Here is a 24,878-nt window from a genome sequence, read left to right as displayed (position 1 = left end):
CCTGATGAGAGCAGATTTGAAGAGGGAAGGGACTTCAATGAGGTATAATGCCATAGAATCCACCTTCCTAAGCAGCCATTTTCTCCAGGCTAACTGATCTCTAAACTCCTAGCAGAGTCACCCAAGACGGAATGGTCACAGCTGAGACACTATACGAAGATGCACCCACCCCCTTAAGGGATCAATGGCCACATCCGCAGAAAAGAACAGGCAGTTCCAATGGGGATGGGGGCAGAGGAATCCCTGAAGGTTAGCTACTGGGCAGCAGCAGTAGTGGAAGGTGACACTGGCGGAGGATCTTTCGTAGACAACAGCAGTGCCATTACTGCTAACCCTGGTTAGTAATGCGCAGAAGAAGGCACTGGTAAACCCCTTCTGACCAACCTTTACCTTGAAAACCCTATGATGAGACAATCCAAAATGAAAAAAGATATAGTGCTGGAAGATGGGACCCCAGGTCGGATGGCACTCAATCTGCTACAGGGGTAGAGCAGAGTACAAGTACGAGTAGCGCTGTTCTTGATGCGATTGAACTAAAGCCGAAAGGACGTTCAGTGGTTAACATGAATAGATGCAAAAGGAAAGTCCGAAGCTGTTCAACGCATGTAATAGAAACATGGAATGTGAGAAACATGAATCAGGGTAAGCTTGAAATTGTTAAACAAGAAATGGAACGTATGGACATTTCAGTCCTGGGAGTAAGTGAATTAAAGTGGACTGGATTAGGACATTTTCAATCAGAAAATTACAAAGTGTTTTATTCAGGGAATGACAAAAAGAGAAGAAACTTTAATAGTGAGGCAAGATGTAGCAAAGGCAGTCAGGAGCTATAATGCAAAGTCTGACCGAATAATATCAATCAGACTTCAGGGAAAGCCTATCAACATAAGCATCATTCAAGTTTATGCCCCAACTACAGGTGCTGATGAGGAAGAAATTGAAAGTTTTTATGCCAATGTTCAGGAAGAAATTGATCACACACCTAAACAAGATATGCTGATAATCATAGGTGATTGGAACGCAAAAGTAGGAAACAAAGCAGAATCTGTTAGGCCTAGCCTGTGCAGTGTGCTGAGAATGCCAGGCTAGCCTGACAGAGGATGTTGTGTTTTCTCCAGGTGCTGGCCAAGGTCAGCTCTTACAACCGCCAACTATGTGTTTTGTCTCTGGACTCGGTGGGAATCTTACCTCATTGGGAGGGGGTTGCCATGGCATCCTGATTAGTTCTATGCTCTTTCATTTATGCCCTGCACCATGCTTATAGTTCTCATTAGTGCCAACTTGACTCTTAGCTGCTGTAAACCTATAGATCTTCCAATAAATAAACTCTCTTTTAGACTACTCGTCTGTGGATGTTGTTTATGGGATTATCACGGGACAAGTGCTCACAGAATCAAATGTTGTTGGTAGATTTGGGCTAGGAGCACGGAATGAAGCAGGAGAATGCCTCATAGAATTCTGTGAAGACAACAATCTGTTCATTGCAAACACATGTTTCAGGCAACCAAATAGACGATTGTATACATGGACATCACCAGACGGCCATTATAGAAATCAAATAGATTATATAATTGGAAGCAGAAGATGGAGAAGCTCTATTCTCTCGGCCAAAACAAGACCAGGAGCCGACTGCGGTACAGATCATGAATTGTTAATATCGAAAATCAAGATAAAGCTTAAGAAAAATACCAAAACATTCATAGCACCAAAATACAATCTAAACAATATTCTGGAAGAGTTTAAAGACCATGTAAGGAACAGATTTGCATTACTGAGTTCAAGTGAATGCAAACCTGAAGAACTATGTGTGGAAACTAAAGATATTATCAAGGAAGAATGTGCAAAGACTATTCCTGTAGCCAAAAGAAAAGAAAAACCTGGATGGATGTCTGAGGAAACTCTTAAAATTGCCAGAGATAGACAAGAAGCAAAAGTAGAAGGTAACAGAAATAGAATCAAAAGTCTAAGTGCAACGTTCCAGCGACTCGCACGTAGAGACAAAGAGACCTATTGTGATAACCAGTGTAAAGAAATAGAAGAGAACAACAAAAAAGGAAGAACAAGAGATCTGTTCCACAAGATCCAAGAAATCAAAGGGAAATTTAAAGCATGGTTAGGCATGCTGAAAGATCAGCATGGAAATACATTAACTGAACAGGACAAAATAAAGAAAAGGTGGGAACAATACACTGAAGAACTATACAGAAGAGATTCTTTCCAAGAAGAATCTTTTGAAGAAGAACCTACAGTTTTAGAAAGTGAAGTGAAAGCTGCATTGAGAGCAATCAGGAGAAACAAATCACCAGGAGCAGATGGGATATCAATAGAGCTATTCCAAGCCACAGAAACGGAGTCCAACAAAATCTTGACAAGAATATGCCAACAGATATGGAAAACAAAACAATGGCCCACACAATGGAAACGATCCATTTACATTCCAATTCCCAAGAAAGGAGACATCAAAGATTGCAGCAACTATTGGACCATCGCATTAATTTCTCATGCAAGTAAAGTGATGCTCAAAATCTTACAGCAAAGGCTGTTACCATATATGGAACGAGAAATGCCTGATGTTCAAGCTGGTTTCAGAAAAGGAAGAGGCACTACAGATCATATTGCAAATATACGCTGGTTACTGGAGCATACGAGAGAATTTCAGAAGAAAATCAGCTTGTGTTTCATAGATTACAGCAAAGCTTTTGACTGTGTGGATCATGAAAAGCTATGGCTGGTTTTAAAGGAAATGGATGTGCCATTACATCTGATCGTTTTAATGCACAACCTGTACTCTGGACAAGAGGCCACAGTTAGAACAGAATATGGAGAAACTGAATGGTTTCCAATTGGCAAAGGTGTCAGACAAGGATGTATTTTATCTCCCTATCTCTTCAATCTATAGGCAGAACATATAATTAGGAAAACTGGATTAGATTTAGATGAGGTGGAGTGAAAATTGGAGGGAGGAACATTAATAATTTGAGATATGCTGATGACACTACATTATTGGCAGAAAATAGTGAAAATTTGAAACGACTACTGCTGAACGTTAAAAGAGAAAGTGCCAAAGCAGGACTACAGCTGAACATCAAGGGAAAAAAAGTAATGACTACAGGAGAATTACACAACTTTAAGGTTGGCAATGAGGAAATTGAAATTGTTCAAGTCTTTCTATTCCTTGGCTCCACCAGCAACCAAAAGGGAGACTGCAGCCAAGAAATCAGAAGGAGATTGAGACTGGGAAGAGCAGCCATGAAGGAGCTAGAAAATATTTTGAAGTGTAAGGATGTGTCACTGGCCACCAAGACTAGATTAATTCATGCCATTGTATTCCCTATTACCATGTATGGGTGTGAAAGCTGGACAGTGAAGAAAGCTGATAGGAAGAAAATAGATTCCTTTGAAATGTGGTGTTGGAGGAGAGTGTTACGGATTCCGTGGACTGCCAAAAAAACAAATCAGTGGGTTATAGATCAAATCAAGCCTGATCTGACCCTAGAAGCTAAAATGACTAAACTGAGGCTATTGTATTTTGGTCATGAGATGACAAGAGACACTGGAAAAGACAGTCATGCTAGAAAAAGTTGAGGGCAGCAGGAAAAGAGGAAGACCCAACAAGAAATGGATTGACTCAATAAAGGAAGCCACAGCCTTCAATTCTTAGGGTCGCCATGAGTCGGAAGCGGCACTTGACGGCACTTAGAACACACACACAACTGATCTCTGTCACCTGCACATCAGTTGTAATAGCGGGAGATCACACTGCATACAAAGAATTTCCAAATGTAGTCTTTGTCAATGAAGTCAGATTCCACATTCAGTGGCTCACGTCCAGGTGAAACCCATGTTCTGCCGTCCCTATGCTACTCCTGCGGGCTCGCTGGTAGTAGGATGACATCAGGAGCATTGGGATCAAATGATGTCACTGATTCAGCCCACATGCTGCGCCAATGCCTTTCAGCTGTTGCCAATTAAGTTGTGGCCAATTTTCTCCAAATAAAATTGTTCTGATTAATGTTGTGTTGTTCAGGTTGCTTATTTAACAATGGCTACACTAATGGGTTGTTGGCCCCTGTCCTCCTTTTCACACTTGGCCCTGGAGCGGCAAGTGGGGGTTCCGGGTGCTTGCCTGAAGCCCAGTTTGCTGCTCTGGGCAGGGGAAGCCACGGGGAGGCCGCAGAGCCGGCTGGCTCCCATGCTGCGGCAGGAGGAAGAGCAGCAGCTCGCCGCTCAGCCTCCCTGGCTCTTCAGGCTCGGCCTAGCCAGCACAGCCAGCCAATCAGCCCTCCCTTTGGAGGCTCAAATTGAGCCTATCCGGAGGAGGCAGGGGTGGGGCTGGGTTTTCCCTCTGGCCTGCCCAGGAAGGTTAAGGTAGCATGCTGCTGCCTCCTTCTCAGTGTCTCTGTTTTTGCACTACCTTCCCTCCCTATAAATAAATGAATAAATAAATTTATTTATGGCAAAAGCCAGAATAACCCTCCCTCCCTATGTTTAAGATTTTAACAGTATTGTTAATCGTCACAACTTGGGCGGTGTTTAGCATGGGGCTGGAATCAATTTCTGGGGAAAGCGACCTGCGTGCCCCCTTTCCCCCATTGGGGGATCCCATTAAGGGATTTCAGGGGAGGCTTAGGGTTGGACATGCCCAGCTCGGGGGCTGTCCAAACAGCCTCCTCCCATGAGGCGGGGGAACCACCAAGTGGCTCACGTCCAGGTGAAACCCTTGTTCTGCCATCCCTATGCTACTCCCGCGGGCTCGCTGGTAGTAGGATGACATTAGGAGCATTGGGGTCAAATAATGTCACTGATTCAGCCCACATACTGTGCCAATGCATTTCAGCAGTTGCCAATTAAGTTGTGGCCAATTTTCTCCAAATAAAATTGTTCTGATTAATGTTGTGTTGTTCATACAAAGAATTTCCAAATGCAGTCTTTATCCATGAAGTCAGTTTCCACATTCAGCTGCAAGTCATAAATTAGGAAAACAGTAAGTATCTTCAAGTGTCAAGAAATAAGTGGCATGAGAAACACACATTTATGAAAATCCCCACTCCTCCACATGAGCAACAGACTCTAATCTGGTGAACTGGGTTGGTTTCCCCACTTCTCCACATGAAGCCTGCTGGGTGAACGTGGCCTAGTTACAGTTCTCTCTGAACTCTCTCAGCCCCACCTACCTCACAAGGTGTCTGTTGTGGGGAGAGGAAGGGAAGGTGATTGTAAGCCAGTTTGAGACTCCTTGAAGGTAGAGAAAATGGGGATATAAAAACCACCTCTTCTTCCTAAATCTATGGATTTTCTTCTGCAGTAGCTGGCTGTGTGCACCCTTTACTGAAGGAGGGGGGTATACCCCTCTTTTCTCTACCAAAACGAGTCTCAAAGTGGCTTACAATCACCTTCCCTTCTCCACAACAGGCACCTTGTGAGGTAGGTGGGGCTGAGAGAGTTCGGGGAGAACTGTGACTAGCCCAAGGTCACCCAGCAGGCTTCATGTGGGAAATCTAATCTGGTTCTCCAGACTGGAGTCCTCCACTCTTAACCACTACATCCCTCTGAACTAAGTGATCTCTGAATAGTTGGGAACACTGCACACATAAACAGGGTAGTTCCACTGGGCAGCACCTGCTTCTTCCCTGCACACATATTTTAGTGCCCAGAAACTAGTTGCACAAGATTTTATGCAAGTGGAAACTCAAGTGGGGATTATGTGGTCTTTTTCTTGCATTTCCATTTGTACAAGAACTCTGTCATAAGCAAATTTTGGGGATTGGATCCATCCCTGGAGACAAAGGATTAAACCCCCATGAAACTCACTGAGCTGTTCCATCTATCTGTGAGCCTAATCTATCTCACAGGGTAGTTGCGTGGACAAAGGGAGAAACTGTGTACACTCTTTGAGCTCTGTGGAAGAAGGGTGGGATAAAAAATGTAATTGTCTTTTAGAGCTGTGTGGAGGTAATTTGGAGAAGGGAAATGGCAGGTGACAAGTCAGCAACTAATCCCCTTGGTCCTACCCACCCGCCTCAGTTTCTCTGCCCTAAATTTCCCTGACCCAGAGACCTTGTGTCAGTTAAACCCAGCTGCATGTAACATCCTGAAGTTAGCTCCGCAGTATAAAGGATAAAGTCCAAGATTTGACAACACAACTGAGTAAACATTGCAGATGTTTGCATTCCTTTTGATGGGCAGTGGAGAAAGGTGTGTGTGTGTGAGAGAGAGACAGACAGAGAGAGAGAGACCGAGAGAGAGAGAGCCAAAGGGAGGTACAAAGAGAGCAAGAGAGGTGGGTGGCTTGATGTCACCAAATTCTTCCTTCTCCAGGAGAATGTTTTTCCTCATAAATGTCCCCAAACACCCAGAGGTAAAATCTTAGGTTTTCCACTCAATCATGATGGCTGTATGTCCCAGAAAATCTGGCTGCTGTCTCTACATTTATATGCCTCAGTCATGATAAATTGCTTGAGGGCGACTTTTACAAATATGAAAGCTTGGTCAGGCTATGGCTGGGCTTACAAAATAATAAAATCACATGGAAGACTTTTTGGTGATTGGTTATTGACATCATTTATCGTTGGCACCTTAAAACCCCCCTACAAGCAATCTTTTTAAAGGTTTTACATTTGGTTTGCTCTGCTATGTGCTTCCGTGCAATGAGCATGTGGATGAATGAATGGATGCAGAAATATTGGGGTTGTAAAGGTAGTGGAATAGCTGCCATTTGGGTGACAGGGAACAGGGAAATGGAAGTGCATTTAGAATGGCAGGTTAACCTTTTGGTTACTTACACAAATGTTCTTTGCCCTGGTTTGAATGCCAGGTTCTTTAGGTATCCTTGGATGCAATTCATCTGGCCCTGAGGACTTTGTTTCATTTAAAGAAACCAGGTGTTTGTGCACTACCCCAATGCCAATCCTCAGCTGCAAATCCCTTCCCTCATCATGTGATCTATTTATGCCATGTTGAACCCCACGTCCCTCGCAAGAAAAGACTGAGGAAAAGTAGGAATTGAGGAGTTCTGCCCTCTCTTTATCTCCTGTTACAATTTTACTTTCCGGTCCCCGCAATGGGCTCATCTTGCCTTTGTACATAGGAAAAGAACCCTTTTTTGTTGTGTTTAGCATCTCTCGCAAGGCCAAGCTCATACTGAGCTTTAGCTTTCCTAACACTCTCCCTACAAGCACTAGTTATTTGTTTATATTCCTCTTTGGTTATAAGGCCCTCCTTCCACTTCCTAAATGAGTCTTTTTTATTTCTCAACTCTTTAAAAAGCTGTTTATGGAGCCACCCTGGCCTCTTTAGGCGCCTCCCGTTTTTCCTTCTCATAGGAATGGTTTGGGAGTGCGCTTTCAGTATTTCATTTTTAAGAAACTCCCACCCTTCTTGAACTCCCTTCTCCTTAAGTATTTCTGACCATGGGATTCTACCCAGCATAAGATTAAATTTGTTAAAATTTGCTCTCCTAAAGTCCAACCTATGTGTCTGACTACATACAGTTTTTCCTTTCCCCAAGATTGTAAATTCCAAGAGTACGTGGTCACTTCTACCCAGGGTGCCAACTACGTTAACCTCTGGCGAGAGGAGCCTTCTTAAATACTCTCAAGCCCCACCCCTCAACAGCCAACAGCCGAGCAATTAACCTCAGCCACACCAGCCCTTCCTGACGTAGCAACAGCTTTCTCTAAGCTCCTGGTGTGTCTCTCAACCCAGCTGTGTGTTAACTTAAAATAGCCTCTGGTGGCTCATTTCTTCTGAGGTAAAATAAGTAAAGGGGACTAAGAAGGAGAAAATTAAAACTCCAAATAAACATTCTGGCCAACAAACAAGCAGTGTCTTTCTCCCTTAGTACCCACATAAGTGGGATCGTGATATGGGAGGGATGCTTAGAACATTAGTTAGATCATCTATATTGTTTTAGTCTTTTCCTCTAGATGGTTTTGTCATACAGTTTGGATGATGCCTGACTTTCGATGACTCCTCAATCCTCCCATGAGCTTTGCTGTTTTGAATCTCATAGCAGTTTCCCTAACATGCAGCAATGAATCCTTCATGCTTTGGCACCGCTGTTCTGTCTACCCACTTAATGATGTCAGAAATCTTCCTCCTCAATTAAATTATGCTCTCCTATACTATAAATGGTATCAGATAAAAAACAGAAGAAATAGTCAAGTATATTTTTTCCTGGTTTTGAGACTGCTGTGCAGTGCCTCTAACTGTATGGGTGGAACTGAGGAAGATCCTGCTAGCTGGCTGGCTAGCCACAGCTGAATAACATCTCCCTGAGTCTGTTTCTTCTCTGCTTCTCATAGGCACAAGCAGAAGGGTTCTTGTCTTTCAGCCCTCAGATATGAAAAAGAGGGGGCCACACCAATACAGGGTCAAAGCAGAGAAGAAAAATGATGATGCAGTGGGAATTTAAAAAAAATATATATATTCCCCACAAAGATTCCTATGCATTTCACACGCTGCTTTGTAAGGCAACCTTCTCTAAGAATGTTCCCACCATGGAGAAGAGTTCCCATTGGGCACAGAGTTTCAGTGCCATGATCAAGAAGGCCCTCTCCCAGGTTGCCACCCACTGTGGAAACATCCTTAGAGTAGGTTGCTTTATGGATCCCCTTACAAAGCAGTGTGTGAAATGCATAGGGTTCTTTGTGGGGAATATAATTTTTTTTTTAATCCCACTGCACCATTGCTTTTCTCTGCTTAGACTTTGGTTCGTGTGACTAAACTACACATTACGCTTTACACAAATTGCCAATGGGAAGTGGCAGGCATATAGCAACTGTGAGTCCCTGGTGGCAAATCCTGTGTAAAAGCTCAGCAGGCGGCCAATTTAGATTGGGACCATGGCTCAGGGGGGAGGAGAGGCTTATCCAGCAGTAGGTCTGGGTGAAGAAAACCCTCACATAGGGTTGCCAACCTCCAGGTACTAGTTGGAGATCTCCTGCTATTACAACCGATCTCCAGCCGATAGAGGTCAGTTCACCTGAAGAAAATGGCCACTTTGGCAATTGGACTCTATGGCATTGAAGTCCCTCCTCTCCCCAAACCCCACCCTTCCCAGGCTCCGCCCCAAAAATCTCCAGGTATTTACCAAACAGAAGCTGGCAATCCTATCCTCACATTATGCACCAGTTCCTTCAAGAGGAGTGCCACCCCATCTTGAATGGGTGACCCTTTAAGTCCCAGTGTCCATATATGTCTCTCTAGGGCCACAATCCTCATACTTTTAAAATTAAAGAACACCATGGGTTTTGCACCAGTATATGGAGCACATAGGGATGCCAGGCCAATGCCTGGGAAAGGCGCCCAGTGGTCAGGTCAGGTGGCGTTTCAAGGTCTAACTGTTATTCAGCCCTAGCTCTGTTTAGTCTTTGATCACCCCTAGCACTATTCGCTCCTGGGAACGAATGTTATCTAGGGGGTTGCCCTAGCAATCAGTAGTCATCCTGAAAGTTTACTTTCGCCTTTATATCACCCATACCTTTAATTTTCCTTCCATTAGTATCCTTGCTAAGTTTCAAGTCAATTTCTTTAACTCACTGTATATTTCCTAATAAACCAGCTTTCGTAGGAAGACCTGCCTGGAAGTCTGTTTGTGGGATTTATCTGGTGAGCCCAGAGCTGACAGGCATCCTGCGTAGCTTTGGGGTGGGGCAAGGGCAAATGTGACCTTGTGCAACACAGCGACGTCATGTCTGGGTGAAAACCCAGATGTGATGTCAGCATGTCAGCGGATGCTCTGGAAACACCAGATTCCCCAAGTAATCATCACAGTGTTTTAAAACATAAGTATCATTTTGACCTTGTTCTCACCTATTTGAGAACACTACTGTGAAGATAAAGGGCAAGTGTACACACCAAAGTCCTTGGAGACTCCCAAAATACCTACATCAGGCTCTGTCGATGCTGGGACAGAGTCTGGGCTGTGGCGCCCTCCACTGATCCGTTTTTTATGGGTCTCAACCCAGGAAGAGCCTCAGAACAGGATGAGGGGCTTGGCTTCACCCTGATTCCCCCCCCTCTCTCTCGCTTGCCAGTTACCTGTCCCACAGCTTCATGGGATCAGTCTGGCCCCAGAAGAGAATCCCCCCTAGCTGGGCTGCCTGCCTCAGCAGTGCCTGGGCGAGGCTGCCCCCTGCTGGCATCTGCTGCGGTACAGGTCAGTGCAGAGGTATGGCCACTACCACCCTGGACAACCCTGCCGGTCAGCTGCAGCTGTGTGTTGCTCGGAAAGGTCAACAGTAGAATCCCACTTTATTCTGGAACACAGCGGAAAACCACTGTTTTAGACACTGACTTCTGCAAGATCTATCCAGCAGCTACTACTTTTACAGTATTTACAGATTACAATACTTAGGAAGCACCTGGGTAATAAAATCCCAGCAATGGCAAACAGCACACCAGATTTGTTTGTAGATAATGGAAGCATGTCAGAGGTACTATCTAGGGAAATGTGTGCAAAGAAAACTGTGCATGCGCCTGGAATTTCACTTGTTTTTCTTCTCTGCTGCAATCCCTAAAGTGAACTATACAATCAACTGCGCGGTCTTAAAAGTGGACGTCTTCCACATATTGTTGCAACTTCAACAGCAAAAAAGCAAGTGACTCTGCAGATTGTCTTCTTTGTTTACATGTTACATATTTAGATTCCAGTGCACCTTTTGAAAATGTCTAACTATTTCTAAGAGTCTTGCGAATAATCTTATGATATTCTCACTATATAATTCTTGTGTATGATTTCGGCTGAATGTGGAGATTTTGCATTCAAACAAGATCTCAGATTTGTTTTCTCCCCAGATTTCCCCACATGCATAAAGGATTGCTTTTTTTTTTAATGGTCTTTTCACTCCATCCCTTAGTCAAAACGTTTTTAATCCTACTTCTTACACGATGGACCTCTCTCTGTTCCTAATGGACCTCTCTCGGTTCTGAAGGGCCTGTAAGATAGAGATGCTCCACCAGTCCTATGGCTGAGGACAGCGATGGATTCACATCTATAATGATCTTAACTGCCAGCCTGGATTCTGAACCTCCCTCCTGCTCTTGCTCCTCCAGCTCCCTTCTCCAGCCCCCTCTTTTTTGTCTTTACCCTGGCTGTGTATGTTTGTTCTTATCTCCCCAAACTGTTGAGAATGTTTACTTTAGATATTGTTTTAGTTGATTCAGGCGCTATTATTTCAGATTTACTGCATAACAGAGTGGTGTAGCGGATAAGAGCGGCGGACTCTAATCTGGAGAACTAGATTTGATTCCCCACTCCTCCGCATGAGCAGTGGACTCTAATCCGGTGGACTAGGTTTGATTCCCCACTTTTGCACATGAAGCCTGCTGGGTGACCTTGGGCTAGTCACAGTTCTCTCAGAACTCTCTCAGACCCACCTACCTCACAAGGTATCTGTTGTGGGGGGCGGGGGGGCGATTGTAAGCCACTTTGAGACTTCTTATGGTAGAGAAAAGTGGGGTATAAAAACCAACTCTTCTTCTTCCAGATCATGAGAGGGAGGGCAGGAAGGATTGTGTCAGTGCTGATCGACACTCTGGGGTCGGGAAACAATTTTCCTTCAGTCCAGATTGGCCAGGGATCCTGGAGGGTTTGTTTTTTGCTATCTTCTAGGCATGGAGCAGAGATCACTGGGTGTGTGTCAGGGGGGAGGTAGTTGTGAATTTCCTGCATCGCGCAAAGAGTTGGACCAGATGACCCTGGAGGTCGCTTCCAACTCTATGTTTCTCTGATTCTTCTACTATTATTATTCATATTGTAAATTCTGATGTAGCTGTTTTTATCTTCATATTGTACTCTACCCTGAGCCCCGCCTTGACGGGGAGAGGGTGGGATATAACCATAATAAATAAATAAATAATCCTCCCTGGAAAAGTGAGGAGGATAACTCATAATGACAGAACTGTTCCTATGTAATCATTACGAAATCCCATTTACACCAAGTCTGATTTTGAAACAGGACAAGGGGAAAGCAAAATAAATTTGCATATTCCCTGCTTAGAGTGACTAATGTTATTGGTATTTTATAGTTTATTTTGACATGTCCCCATTAAATTCCTCAAATTGTAGACAATCAACGGTCCCCTAAAACATATACTCTTGTGGCATAATGCAGCACAATTATACGTTCTGTTGTACTATGGTTCTCACAAACAAATACAACCACACGGACGCTGTCCGTTAGGGAACCTCCCAACATGGAAACTTGGGCCAGTCACACTCTCTCAGCCTCAACCCCGGCAAGTATTTGGATGGGAGACCTCCAAGGGACACCAGGGTCGTGATGCGCAGGCAGGCAGTGGCCAAAACCACCTCCAAGTTCTCTTGCCTTGAAAATGCCAGCAGGGCGGGCCACCATAAGTCAGTGGTGACTTGGCAGCAACACACATAACACACTACACGGTATATGATTTCTACCACAACAGGGAGGGGGAACATTTTCATGATGCTAGAGTCAGCATAAGCAAGGGATCAGTTGTTTTACACACAGCACTCAAACATTTCTATTTGTAGCATATTATTTAATTATTACAGTGAGCACAGTGAGCATTTAAAATGGAGCATTTTAAATGGAATTTAAATTTTAAATTGGTCTATTTGTGCAGTTGTGCATTTACACTGTTATTTACGATCTGACACTACAATTCTGAGAGGGAGGAACAGAAAACACACAAGAAACCTTGCCAGTACGACATAAACGGGCATGAATTGAGAAAACAGTGCTGGACTCTGGATACACTCAGTCTGTTCTCAGGAACTTTTGCAAGTTGACATTAAATGTCACCTCCAGTGTGAATCCAGAAGTGATGTCATTGCAATGTGACAATGCTCTAGGATCCACTCAAAACTCTAATAGTTTGGGCTGAATCCTAAAACATTGCATGGACATGATGACCTCACTTCCAGTTTTGTGTTGAAAGTGACATTGTGCATTGACCATTTTTGCCCCACTGCCCCGTCAAGTGGTGGTGTGGAATGGGGGCCCAGGGAGGTCTCCTTCTATAGTGGGAGACCTGCCCCCTACTTTGAAACCATAAACCAACTCTTATTTTTGGCTGCCAAAAGGGTATATTACAAATAATCAGTCCAAGCCTACATGATTAATAAATTCTAGCCTTCATACACTGTCTCCAACTTTAGCTTTGAAAAAGGCTTGTAGAATTTGTGACTCACTCACACCTACACACTCCAGCAGCCATTTGTGGCAGCCCATGATTGACTTGAGAAATGTCCTGTTTTTCATGTCTGCCTTGGATGGCAAAACTTGGGAGAGCAGCATATTTGTCAGAGAACAGATTAGTGGGTGACAATTTGTCTAGCCGTCTGCTGTTTGGGGTGTATGTTCCATGAACATCAGTCCTGGAAAAGTTCTCAGGCAGCATGGAGCATGCTCCCTGTATATTTGATGTTAAACTACATTGATATTGTCTGTTGCTACTATGATAACCAGGTTTGCTAACATATCCTGACCGTTTCCTGTACAGCCTGCCATTATACTACAAAAGGTAAATAGATTTGAAAACTTACTGATCTGTTGACAGTATATGAACTCCATAGTGGCATCCAGATGTTGCGGCTGTATCCACTTATATATTTATTATGGTGAAGGAGGCAATAGGTACTGTGATTTTGTAGAACATAGGGTCTACCATAAGGCAAATTATAAGCCTCGGTCTGTTGTTCTAGGATACAAACCAAAATTACTGAGCTTTACATTTGTGAGATCACAAAAAATATTGTGCAGAGGTGGAAAATAAATACACAAGAATGATGCAAAATAAATGTTTACAAAGTTACATGTGTTTATTTGGGATCTTTGCTTTTCAGAACATTGGCAACATGGGTAGGGTTGCCAGCTCCGGGTTGGGAAATACCTGGAGATTTTGGGGGCGGAGCCTGAGGAGGGCAAGGTTTGGGGAGGGGAGGGACTTCAATGCCATAGGGTCCAATTGCAAAAGCAGCCATTTTCTCCAGGTGAACTGATCTCTATTGGCTGGAGATCAGTTGTAATTGCGGGAGATCTCCAGCTACTACCTGGAGGTTGGCAACCATTAACATGGAGGGAGGACTACTGTGTGCTGTTCTACACATACCACAGAATGTCATAGTAATGAGGTGGCAGAATGGACTGTACCAAAATCAGACTGCAAGCAAGGAATTATAGTGTTCACAATTTCACTACATTAATAAATGTAAGCTGAAAACTGGTTCAGTACTGAAGAACCAGGCTAGAGGTTTTCTCTCTCTCTCGGGTACTTTTTAAAAAACCAAATATTTAATGTAGGGAGGAATATTTTAAAATATAACTCCCCTACCTTCAGACTGAAGTGGTTCAAACCATTCTGCCACCTAATTCTGCGTGAGGTTGCCAGTTCCAGTTTAGGATATTCCTTTCAGGGTGGTGTTTGGGGAAAGCAGAGTTTAGGAAGGGGAGGGAAGGAACTTCTTTGGGGGAATATAATACCAGAGTTGGGGTTGCCAACCTCCAGGTACTAGCTTGATATCTCTTGCTATTACAACTGATCTCCAGCCAATAGAGACCAGTTCACCTGAAGAAAATAGCCACTTTGGCAATTGGACTCTATAGCATTGAAGTCTCTCCTCTCTCCAAATCCCACCCTCCTCAGGCTCTGCCTCCAAAATCTCCAGGTATTTCCCAACCCGGAGCTGGCAACCTTACATAGAGTCCATCCTCTGAAGCAACCATTTCCTCTAGGGCAGTGGTTCCCAAACTTTTCTGGCCACCGCCCCCTTGGTCCCACAAACTCAACCCCAGCACCCCCTACCCTATCCTATAAAAAGCATTATTCAAAACAGGGGTTTGCATGACGCACTGAAGAAGATAATAACAATAATAATTCAAAACAGTTACAATTAATTGCTCATCTATTCAAAATCAAATTAAAACTTTTTAGTTGAAATTTATTCAACAGAACTGATGAACTTAATCCAGTGGTACCAGCTCTTCAAAGTCTGGAAAAAAATGCTGAGTTTCCACCAAATTTGCCAGCATGGTGCCATAGCTTGTAAATTAGTGAACACAGTTGAAGGGGTCCATTTGTAGGGCCCCCTGCTGCCCCCTTGCCTCTTAGTGCCCCCCTAGGTAATCCCCCCCCAGGGTGTGGTACTGCCCACTTTGGGAACCACTGCTCTAGGGGAACTGATTACTGTAGACTGAAGATCAGTTGTAATACTGGGAGAACTCCAGGCCACACCTGGAGGTTGCTAACCCTAATTCCGCTGCATGTGTAGGCTTAGGACAAAACATTTCCCTGCTTTTTCCTGGCACATCCACACCAGACCTGCTCCAGCTTACGGCTCAACATTTATACTGGAAGGGTAGAATACAATACCTGCCTGTGGGGAGGTGAAACTGGAGAAGTGGTTATCATGAGCAATGCATACACACATATGCTTATCTGCGCCTCTCTTCTCTTGGTTGGATGGTTAAACTGACAGGGCTTATGCATGAAGCTGTGCTGCTTTGAGGACAGATGGAGCCGAATAAGCATGTAAACCAGCCCCCCTCCCCCCCAAAAAAAAACCTTTTTAAGCTTGTGGGCACCTTTGGAATTCTGATACAGGGTGGCAGGTGCAACCACAAAATGGTCAATGTGGGAGGTGGAGCCACACACACACACACACACACACACACACAGAAGAAGCCCAAGTGCAGGGGACAGGAGGAGTCATTTTTTAAAAATACACTGGGACTCAGGAGTAAGAGGGAGAATAAAAGTAACCCCGTAGTGGCAACTGCCATCAAAGCAGTGTTTTTAAAAAAATCTGCACAGGCAATCTCCGGTGGTCAATCAGGAGCCCAGCTGGGAATGAACGCCACCTGGCCTCACTTGCTTTCTAAAAACACATGGCGGGCACCAGGAAAGGTTTCTGTTGGTGCCACGGTGCCCATGAACACCACTTTGGGGACCCCTGGTCTAAACCCCCCAGTGTGGGTGGGCTGCAACAATTATTATTTGGGTAACAAAGTTGAATTTTTGGCCTGCATTGTATTCTATATGATAACAATATAGGGTTGCCAGACCCTGTCCCCACCTCTCATTTTCTGCCACTGCCTGCAGTGGCATGGAAGGTTTAAAAAAAATGGCCATCAGGCTGAGATCATGATGTTACTACCAGGGAAATCCTGGGAGTGACATCAGTCTTCTCTAGGAATCACCAGAACCTTTATGGTTTTATCACTGCCCCATGTAGTCCTCTAGTCTCCTGTTGGTTGCAAGTCATGCCTGGCAACTCTATTAAAACACATTAAAGAAACTTAAAGTGTCCGCTATCAAGAGGTTGGAAGCAGACAGTTGATAGGCTACTTGATCGTGCTGCATTCTTTCCGCTTCCATTAGGCAATGCCATCCTTTACCATGACTCTGGGTTTAGGCATTCACAGGACTATTCCAGTGATGGTTTTCATAGAAACTACTTAGCAGATGCATAGAGAAATATGAATGTAAGACAGGAAGAAGCTATAAGTCTTTGAATTTCCATTTATTTCCCTGCGAATATAAAAAAGTAGGTGCCTTTCCCTTAATTTCATGGTGTTTTAGAACTGTAGCCTTCACCACTGAGAAACATCTGCAACTTGAAACCTACTTTTTATGATATATGCCATTATTCTCCCTCATTCTCCATCTCCTCTTCCTCCCCCTAGATTTTTTAATAAACCCTCAAGACAAAACTCAGAAAACTATAGTGATGGATGCATGCAAATCTTCTATAAGTGCAGGCACGGCCTTTTTATGAGCTGTTACCCGTCTGATGAATACTAGTGTTTTAGATCCAGTGGGAAAGTGGTAAAGAATGCATGATGCTGTTTTTCTACCTAACAACGTGCCTTTCTTAGCTTACCCATATGATGTCTGCAATAACTACACTGTCTTCTTCACCCCTATTAAGAGGGGAAAAGGTATATAGGGAAATTAAGCTTCATAAGGGGTGCATGCTATCTTCTACATCCACCATACCCAGCAGAGTTTAAAAGGCATCTGTCCTCAGCCAGCCACTTCTCTGTCTGTTACTTCTCTTCTCTTACATATTCTCCTTTCTTATAAAACCCACACCCTCCTGCTGTGCTTCTGTATCTGAGGTCATAATAGAGCTCTAATGCATGATGGATGGATCCTTCTGGCTGTGCTATAACTGGATATATAAGCAATACACACAAATTCTTTGGAATTCCTTCCCCCCTCACCACAAAAAAATCCATTCAGGTTTGCTTAGACATAAATCTAAAGTAAGTTTAGACATGGCAGCATTTCATGTCATGGTTGACCTCAATGAAAACTAATATATATATGTGTGTGTGTGTGTGTGTACATACACAAACACCACATTTATCTCTATTTCTTTTAATTCCTCTACTCACTTGCTTCATTGCTGAGATTTAATCTTTTATTCACTGTTTCCAAATCTGTTATCTGAAAAATATCAGAGAAATTATCAGACACAAATAGAAGAGTTCAAATTAAAAGCAAAAAAAAACTCTGAATCTTGTCAGGGCTTACTGAGTCACAGACACATCCTGAGGTATTTGAAGGTGACAAGGAGTTGAAGAAGCAGGTGTCAGGAGATGACTGCTCTGTTGCTGGAGAGGGGTGGTAGAAAGGGGACTTCAGAAGGTGGTTTAAGCTGCCATGTGTTCCGTTGTTTGGTGCTGGGTTAATTTTAAGAAGATCTGTTAAGAAAAAAAGTAGTAGAAGAAGAAGAGTTGGTTTTTATATGCTGACTTTCTCTACCACTTAAGGGAGACTCAAACCGGCTTATAATCACCTTCCTTTCCCCTCCCCACAACAGACACCCTGTGAGGTAGGTGGGGCTGAGAGAGCGTGACTAGCCCAAGGTCACCCAGCTGGCTTCATGTGTAGGAGTGGGGAAACAAATCCAGTTCACCAGATTAGCCTCCGCCACTCATGTGGAGGAGTGGGGAATCAAACCCGGTTCTCCAGATCAGACTCCACCACTCCAAACCTTCTTAACCACTACACCATGCTGGCTCTCATTAGTTGTTTCTCATTAGATGGATGGATGGATGGATGGATGGATGGATGGATGGATGGATGGATGGATAGATGGATAGATGGATAGATGGATAGATAGATGGATAGATGGATAGATGGATAGATGGATAGATGGATAGATGGATGGATGGATGGATGGATGGATGGATAGATGGATAGATGGATAGATGGATAGATGGATAGATGGATAGATAGATAGATAGATAGATAGATAGATAGATAGATAGATAGATAGATAGATAGATAGAGGCCTTAGCCAGCAAAGATACAAACCTTATCAATAAAACCCATTATATGTTAAATAAACTCTTTGTAACAGTCGAGATACAATTTTATCATTTAAAATTAACCTTATTAACATTAGTGACCATTTCCAAATAGATTTTAATTGCCGCAGAACAATGTTTGGCTACCTGTAAGAGACTTTGGGAGTCTCCCTCCCATAAGAGGAATTTCATTTTCTCTTCCTCTGGACTGGATTCCATTGTGTTAATGAGAGGAAGAATTAACTTCTGATGAATGCCCTCATAATAGATACACCTGAATAAGACATGGCTTATATTTTCAATTTCTCCTGACCTGCAAGGGCATCCCCACTCAGATCTTGATAACTTCCTATATTTTCCCTCCAGGATTGCTGAAGGTAAGGTTGATCCTCCCGCCAGGGTTACGGCTCTCCTTTGCTTACTTAGCTCTAAAACAGACAGATATTCAGCTAGAACTAGATGAAAATGAGTTCTAATAGGAGCCAGGTAAGCTGGGGAACTCATGAGCTCCATTTGTCTTTCTGTATCAAAAAGCCTTTTTCTCACTAAAAGTTTTGCTGGCTCTCTTTTTAGCTCTAAGAGGGATCGAGGTGAGAAACCATTGTTTTTATAGACTGCGTCCACCATCTGGATCTATAATTGTCCAAGCTAAGCAGTGGTAGAAATCCCTTTGATTTCTCATGTGCCTTTAACCAAAGAGAAATTGAGGCTAGGGTAATTCTTATCTCAATTTTTAGCATGCCGTTTCCAGGCAGACACAGGAAGTTGAAACTAGAAGGGGGACTTGTAAAATCACCTGAAAAAAATTGGACTGTACCTTCTCCAGTGGCATTTAACTGAATTTAACTGAGCCCAGGATTGTGCCAAATGACATTTGGTTAATTGATTTAGCCTGGAAATTTTTTGGAGCCACAGGAGTATAAAAGGCTCTTTTTGTCCTAAAAATGTTTTTAATGTATTGTAGGAGGATCTCTCTACGGTCAACACCACTTGTTTATGATGTTCTGTATGGAGCCCATTCGCCTGGAATGTTACTCCTAGATATTTAAATGACTTGACCTGCTCAATACTATTCCCATCAATTGACCAGGTACCCCTTCTTTGATGAGTCTCGAAGGCTATCACTTTAGTTTTCTTATAATTTACAATAAGCAATTCAGATTTATAGAAATCAGCCAATCTCACCAACGCTCTTTTCATACCAACCTGGGTTCTAGTCAAAATCACGACATCGCCCACGTAGAGTAACAGCGGGATACTATGCTGCACAATTTTGGAAGGATGCAAGTCCTCAGAGCTTAAATATTCCGCAATGTTATTGATGTAAAACAAAAACAGTAAAGGGGCAAGTAAACAGCCCTGTCTAATAGGGCTGTTGATTTGGTTCTGCCCGAACTGAAAAATAGCCGAATTTCCCCTGATTCGGTGGTTTTTAATTCGGGACGAACCGAACTCAAAAATTGAGGGCAACCGGGGGAGCTGAATTCAGCAAGTTCGGGAGTTCACGAATAAATCCGGCCAATTCGGGGCCGTCAGTAAGCAGCATTCTCTTTCCCCGGCCAATTGGTGGCCAAGCTGGGTCTTTTTCTGGCCAATCAGTCAGGATTGAGTACTGGAGGAATCAGCTGATGTGTGGCCCGGCCGGGGGGGGGGGGGGAAGAGAGAGAGAGAGGGAAATCCTTGTGTGTGTGTGTGTGTGAGAGGGTGCTTGTGCACATTCGCTCTTTCTGTGGCTGCAGGGGGCGTATTTTTTGGGGTACAGACCCCAAACTTTCAGCAGAGATTCATACAAGCCTTCTTAAGAGACCACCCAAGTTTTGTAAACATTGGGTCAGGGGGTCCCGAGATATGGGCTCCCCCCTTTTTTCTTTCCATGGCTGCAGGGGGCACATTTTTGGGGGTACAGACCCCAAACTTTCAGTGGAGCTTCAGATGAACCTTCTTAAGATACCCCCCAATTTTTGTAAACATTGGGTCAGGGGGTCTCGAGATATGGGCTCCAACCCTTTTCCCTCTCCCCCCTTTTCCATTTACGTGGCTGCAGGTGGCGCTTTTTTGGGGATACAGCCCCCAAACTTTCAGCATAACTTCAGACAATCCTTCTTAAGATACCACCCAAGTTTTGTAAAGATGGGTTCAGTGGGGGCAGAAATATTGGCTCCCCCCTTTTCTCTTTCCATGGCTGCAGGGGGCGCATTTTTGGGGATGCAGATCCCAAACTTTGAGCGGAGCTTCAGACAAGGCTTCTTAAGAGACCACCCAGGTTTTGTAAACATTGCGTCAGGGGGTCCCGAGATATGAGCTTTCCCCTTTCCCCTATTGGGATGAATGGATCAGCTGATCGTGTATGAATCTCCAGAGCAAAACGTCCCATGTCTAATTGGAATCGTCTTGGATTACAAGTCCTCCCCAGCCCCTCCTGATGGAACAGAAGACAGCCACAGTAAGACCCCTTTGGGGGCTTTAATCTATAATTTTTCTCCTGTGTGTGTGGGGGGGGGGAAGCAGAGTCTGTGTGTGTGTGGGGAGGGAGCAGTTTCTGTGGGTGGGGGGGAAGCCAAAGGGGGCTTTTGCCGGTTCTGCCTGGGGGTGTGTTCCCCCTCGAGTCTCTCTCTCCCTGGTTTGAGGGGGGGTTTCAATTGTGTGTCTTCAGGTTTTCCCTCATTCATAAGAGCGGTTAGGTCTATTTGGATGCTTGCTCAAAACTGGTTTTCAAATGGTGACTTAAAGAATGCATTTGGAGTCCCATGCAAAAGGGGAAATTCCACCCCTCCTGTTCATTATGCATAGCTAGCTGCCTCTGTCCCTTTCCATGGTTTGCAAACTCCCAGGTGTCAGGTGTTGCTTTGCACAGTTGCAAAGGTGTTGCTTACAAGGTTGTGTTGCTCTGCAGTCGTGTTGCTTTGCAGTTGTGTTGCAATGCTTTGCAAACTTCTCAGCTGTTTGTCGGGGCTGGGAGCTTTGTGCGTGGGCAGCAAGCTCTGCTCAGACATGCACATTAAGGGTGGGGGACCCCTTTCGGGGCCCATATTTCAGCCCCACGATTCAATCTTTACAAAACTTGGGGGGTCTTTCAAGAAACGTCCTTTGAAGCTCCGCTGAAAGTTTGGGACCTCTACCCCCAAAAATGCCCCCCCAGAGCCACGGAAAGGCGCGGTTGTGTTTTTAATGGCTTTATTCGGCCGAATTTTTGTCCCGAACTTTGAATTCCCGCCGAATTGCACGGACCCAAAGCAGGGGAGTTCGGACTTTGGCATATCCCGAATCTAAACGGGCCGAATTCAGCCGAATCCGAACTATACCGAATTTTTTTTAATTCAACAGCCCTACTGTCTAACACCTTTAGCCAATGGGATGGGTTCTGTAAGACTCCCATTCCTATCGCATCTTATTCTAATTGACGTATGCCTATGTAAGGCCTGGATAAGGTAAAGAAGCTTCCTATCTATGGAGGATTTTTCATGTTTGTTCCAAAGGCAGGGCCTAGATATTGAATTGAAGGCAGCTCTGAGGTCCACAAAGGCGGCATAGAGGGAGGTTTTGCACTTTGGGAGCTCTATTTCTTTATCAGATGTTGCAGAATTAAACAGTGCTCCATTGTGCCTCTGCCTTCTCTGAACCCTGCTTGAGCTTATACTATTATCTTTTCCTGATCTAGCCATGTCATAAGCTTTTCCAACAGGTGTCTAGGGTAGATCTTCCCAATGATATTGTCAAAGGCTTTCACGGTCAGAGTTCATTGGTTCTTGTAGGTTATCCGGGCTGTGTAACCGTGGTCTTGGAATTTTCTTTCCTGACATTTCGCCAGCAATTGTGGCAGTGTTACTACTCTGAAGATGCCTGCCACAGTTGCTGGCGAAAAGTCAGGAAAGAAAGTTCCAAGACCACGGTTACACAGCCCGGATAACCTACAAGAACCAACTTCCCAATGATGTTTAATAAACTAATCGGTCTATAATTACTGGGATCCTTCCTATTTCCTTTCTTTAAAAAAGGATTACCACCACACAACCCCAGTCATTCGGAATATGTCCTGTGGAGTCTATGTATGTAAACATGGCTGCCAAGAAAGGGCCGCACCAGTCTTCACGTTTTTAAGGAGTTCAGGTGGAAATCCACCCATTCCCAGAGCCTTCCCATTTTTGAGCCATCTTATGTGGGATCTGATTTCTGCCTGTGTGACCGGGGCCATTCTGGCGTCTCATCTGGCAATTCCATCGAGAGGTCCTTCGAGTAAGGATCATTAAACATATAAAAATGTGCAACCCGTTTACTGGGAGGAATGACCAGGTCTAACAGGGTGTAGTCTGTCCTGGAATGGTTTGAGGTCATATGCCAGAAGAGTGACAAATTCTTATTTTTAGCTGCCTTAATCAATATTGACCATTGGTCTCTGACAAAGCCCTTCTTTTTTGGGAGACAAAGTATTTATACTTCTTCTTATAGTGCATCACAGAATTTAATGCATGGGCTCCGGAGCTTCATGGGCCGGGCCGGAGTTTCCAGGAACTCCCTATAAACCACCTCCAACGCTTTCTTAACGCATTCCTTATCAAACCACAGTTTGGAAAATACTGGTTTTTTTTCCTCTACTTATAGATAGAGAAAACAAGATCTATAAACTAAACATTTCCATAAATAGACATTTCGGAATGCACCAAAGAGGGTTTAAGAAAAGCTTTGCATAGCGATTGAAGGTCCTGCCTCCCCAAACAATCTTTTAAGTCTCTCAAAAAGCTGGCCTGACCATCTTACTCTGCACTCTGTATGATTGCCATGAATTAAATTTACTGGGTTCCCTGGCATAAGATGAGTGTGTTTTGATGGGATACTTAAATACAAAAATAGGGGAAGATGATCTCCCTCTAGCTAAGGTAATATTTAAATTATTTCACGCCCCCTAATAAGTGGGAACAGACTAGAATATAGTCAATAGTGCTAGATTTTGATCCCGCCACAAATGTAAATTCTCCTGGTTGGTTGCCTAGCAGGGAGCCATTAAGAATATGAAGGCTAAATTTTAGGGCCAATTTGGCCAGCCAAAATCCCACATGATTAGATATTTAGAGATTCTTACTGCAGGATAGCAACTGAATTCATCCTCAGGATCTTTTAACTGAGTTTTACATGTCTTTTCTAAACTGGCATCATTCGACCCCAACTGGGTGTTAAAGTCACCCATTAATAAGATTCTAGCCTTTGGATGATCTAGAGACAGGACCAATATATACCTTTCTAATTCCAACCAGTTACCCTCTACTTCTGCTTTACACTTCTCCAGGTGGAGGTATACATTTATAATTAATATCCCATAAGTTCTCCATTCCATAAGTACTGCCATCACCAATTTTTTTTTAGTGGTCTCAGCTCCGGGAATTTAACATCCATAGCAGTGGAGATCATAATGCCCAGACCTCCCTTCAATTTCCCTGGCCCTTTCCCCAATGAGACACCTAGACTAAATATATGATCCCTGTTCAAGAAAATTGGGGCATCCGTCCATGTCTCCTGTAAAGCAATGATGTCATCATTTTTGCGATAGAAAAGGATATCTGAGTGTCAGAGAGGCAGTAGAACCAACCAGCTATATTCCAGGAGAGTGTTTAGAGTTCCATTTGGCAGCCCCCCCCCCCCAATTGGTATTCTCTTCTAGTCATACTGCCAAATTAGAAGCCTGTACTCCTCCAGGGCTCTCATCTTTTTTCTCCTTCTTGATTCCTCCTGTTAAAGTAAATGTAGCCATAGTCTTTCCCTTTTCAGGTACCTCAGGGTTGGAGTTGGGAATTACCAAGGGCCCCTCCTCCAAGGGGGAGGAAGGTTCTGCCTGTCAGCCAATTTCCTCTCTAGAAAAGAACTTAATAGGATGTGGACCTGCTCCAATACATGACATTCCTCTTGTAATTCTTGCGCCCAAGATTTCTGGGCAGCAATTGTTTCTCATTGAGCACTAAGCATCCAAGATTTATTGTTGAAGGCTTTCACAGTCAGAGTTCATTGGTTCTTGTAGGTTATCCGGGCTGTGTGACTGTGGTCTTGGTATTTTCTTTCCTGACGTTTTGCCAGCAGCTGTGGCAGGCATCTTCAGAGGAGTAACACTGAAGGACAGTGTCTCTCAGTGTCAAGTGTGTAGGAAAAGTAATATATAGTCAGAAAGGGGTTGGGTTTGAGCTGAATCATTGTCCTGCAAAAAAATATCAAAGGTAATGTGCTAATCATTGTCCTGTAAGTATCAAGATAATGTGCTAATGAGGGTGTGGTATGTTAATATGGAACCATTGTATCCTGAAGTGATCTGTTAATGTGTGAAATCCAAAGCTAATCTGCATGGCTATTGTGGACTGTAGTCTTTGTTCGTCTGGAGGTTTTCAGGACAGGAAGCCAAGCCTTATTCATTCTTAAACTCTCTTCTTTTCTGTTAAAGTTGTGCTGATGTTTATGAATTTCAATGGCTTCTCTGTGCAATCTGACAAAATAGTTGATAGAATTGTCCAGTCTTTCAGTGTCTTGGAATAAGACCCTGTGTCCTGTTTGTGTCAGTCCATGTTCAGCCACTGCTGATTTCTCGGGTTGGCCAAGTCT

At 43.8% G+C, this 24,878-nt stretch overlaps 1 protein-coding gene across 1 annotated transcript in view; it reads right to left on the bottom strand.

Annotated features, from left to right (window-relative positions):
- Positions 1-24,878, bottom strand: part of ENPP3 (ectonucleotide pyrophosphatase/phosphodiesterase 3) — a 94,412-nt gene that overhangs the window by 18,496 nt on the left and 51,038 nt on the right. Inside the window, exons 17-19 of the mRNA XM_056856232.1 lie at positions 17,521-17,690; positions 17,382-17,433; positions 13,529-13,683 (exon numbers count right to left, since the gene is read on the bottom strand). Coding sequence (XP_056712210.1) covers positions 13,529-13,683; positions 17,382-17,433; positions 17,521-17,690 — 377 coding nt within the window. The remainder of the gene's footprint in view (positions 1-13,528; positions 13,684-17,381; positions 17,434-17,520; positions 17,691-24,878) is intronic.

This window comes from Euleptes europaea, chromosome 10 (assembly GCF_029931775.1).
Source record: "Euleptes europaea isolate rEulEur1 chromosome 10, rEulEur1.hap1, whole genome shotgun sequence".
NCBI classification, from domain to species: Eukaryota; Metazoa; Chordata; class Lepidosauria; order Squamata; family Sphaerodactylidae; genus Euleptes; species Euleptes europaea.
Note: the sequence above shows the minus strand (reverse complement) of the source record. Positions and strands in the feature narration are given on the sequence as shown.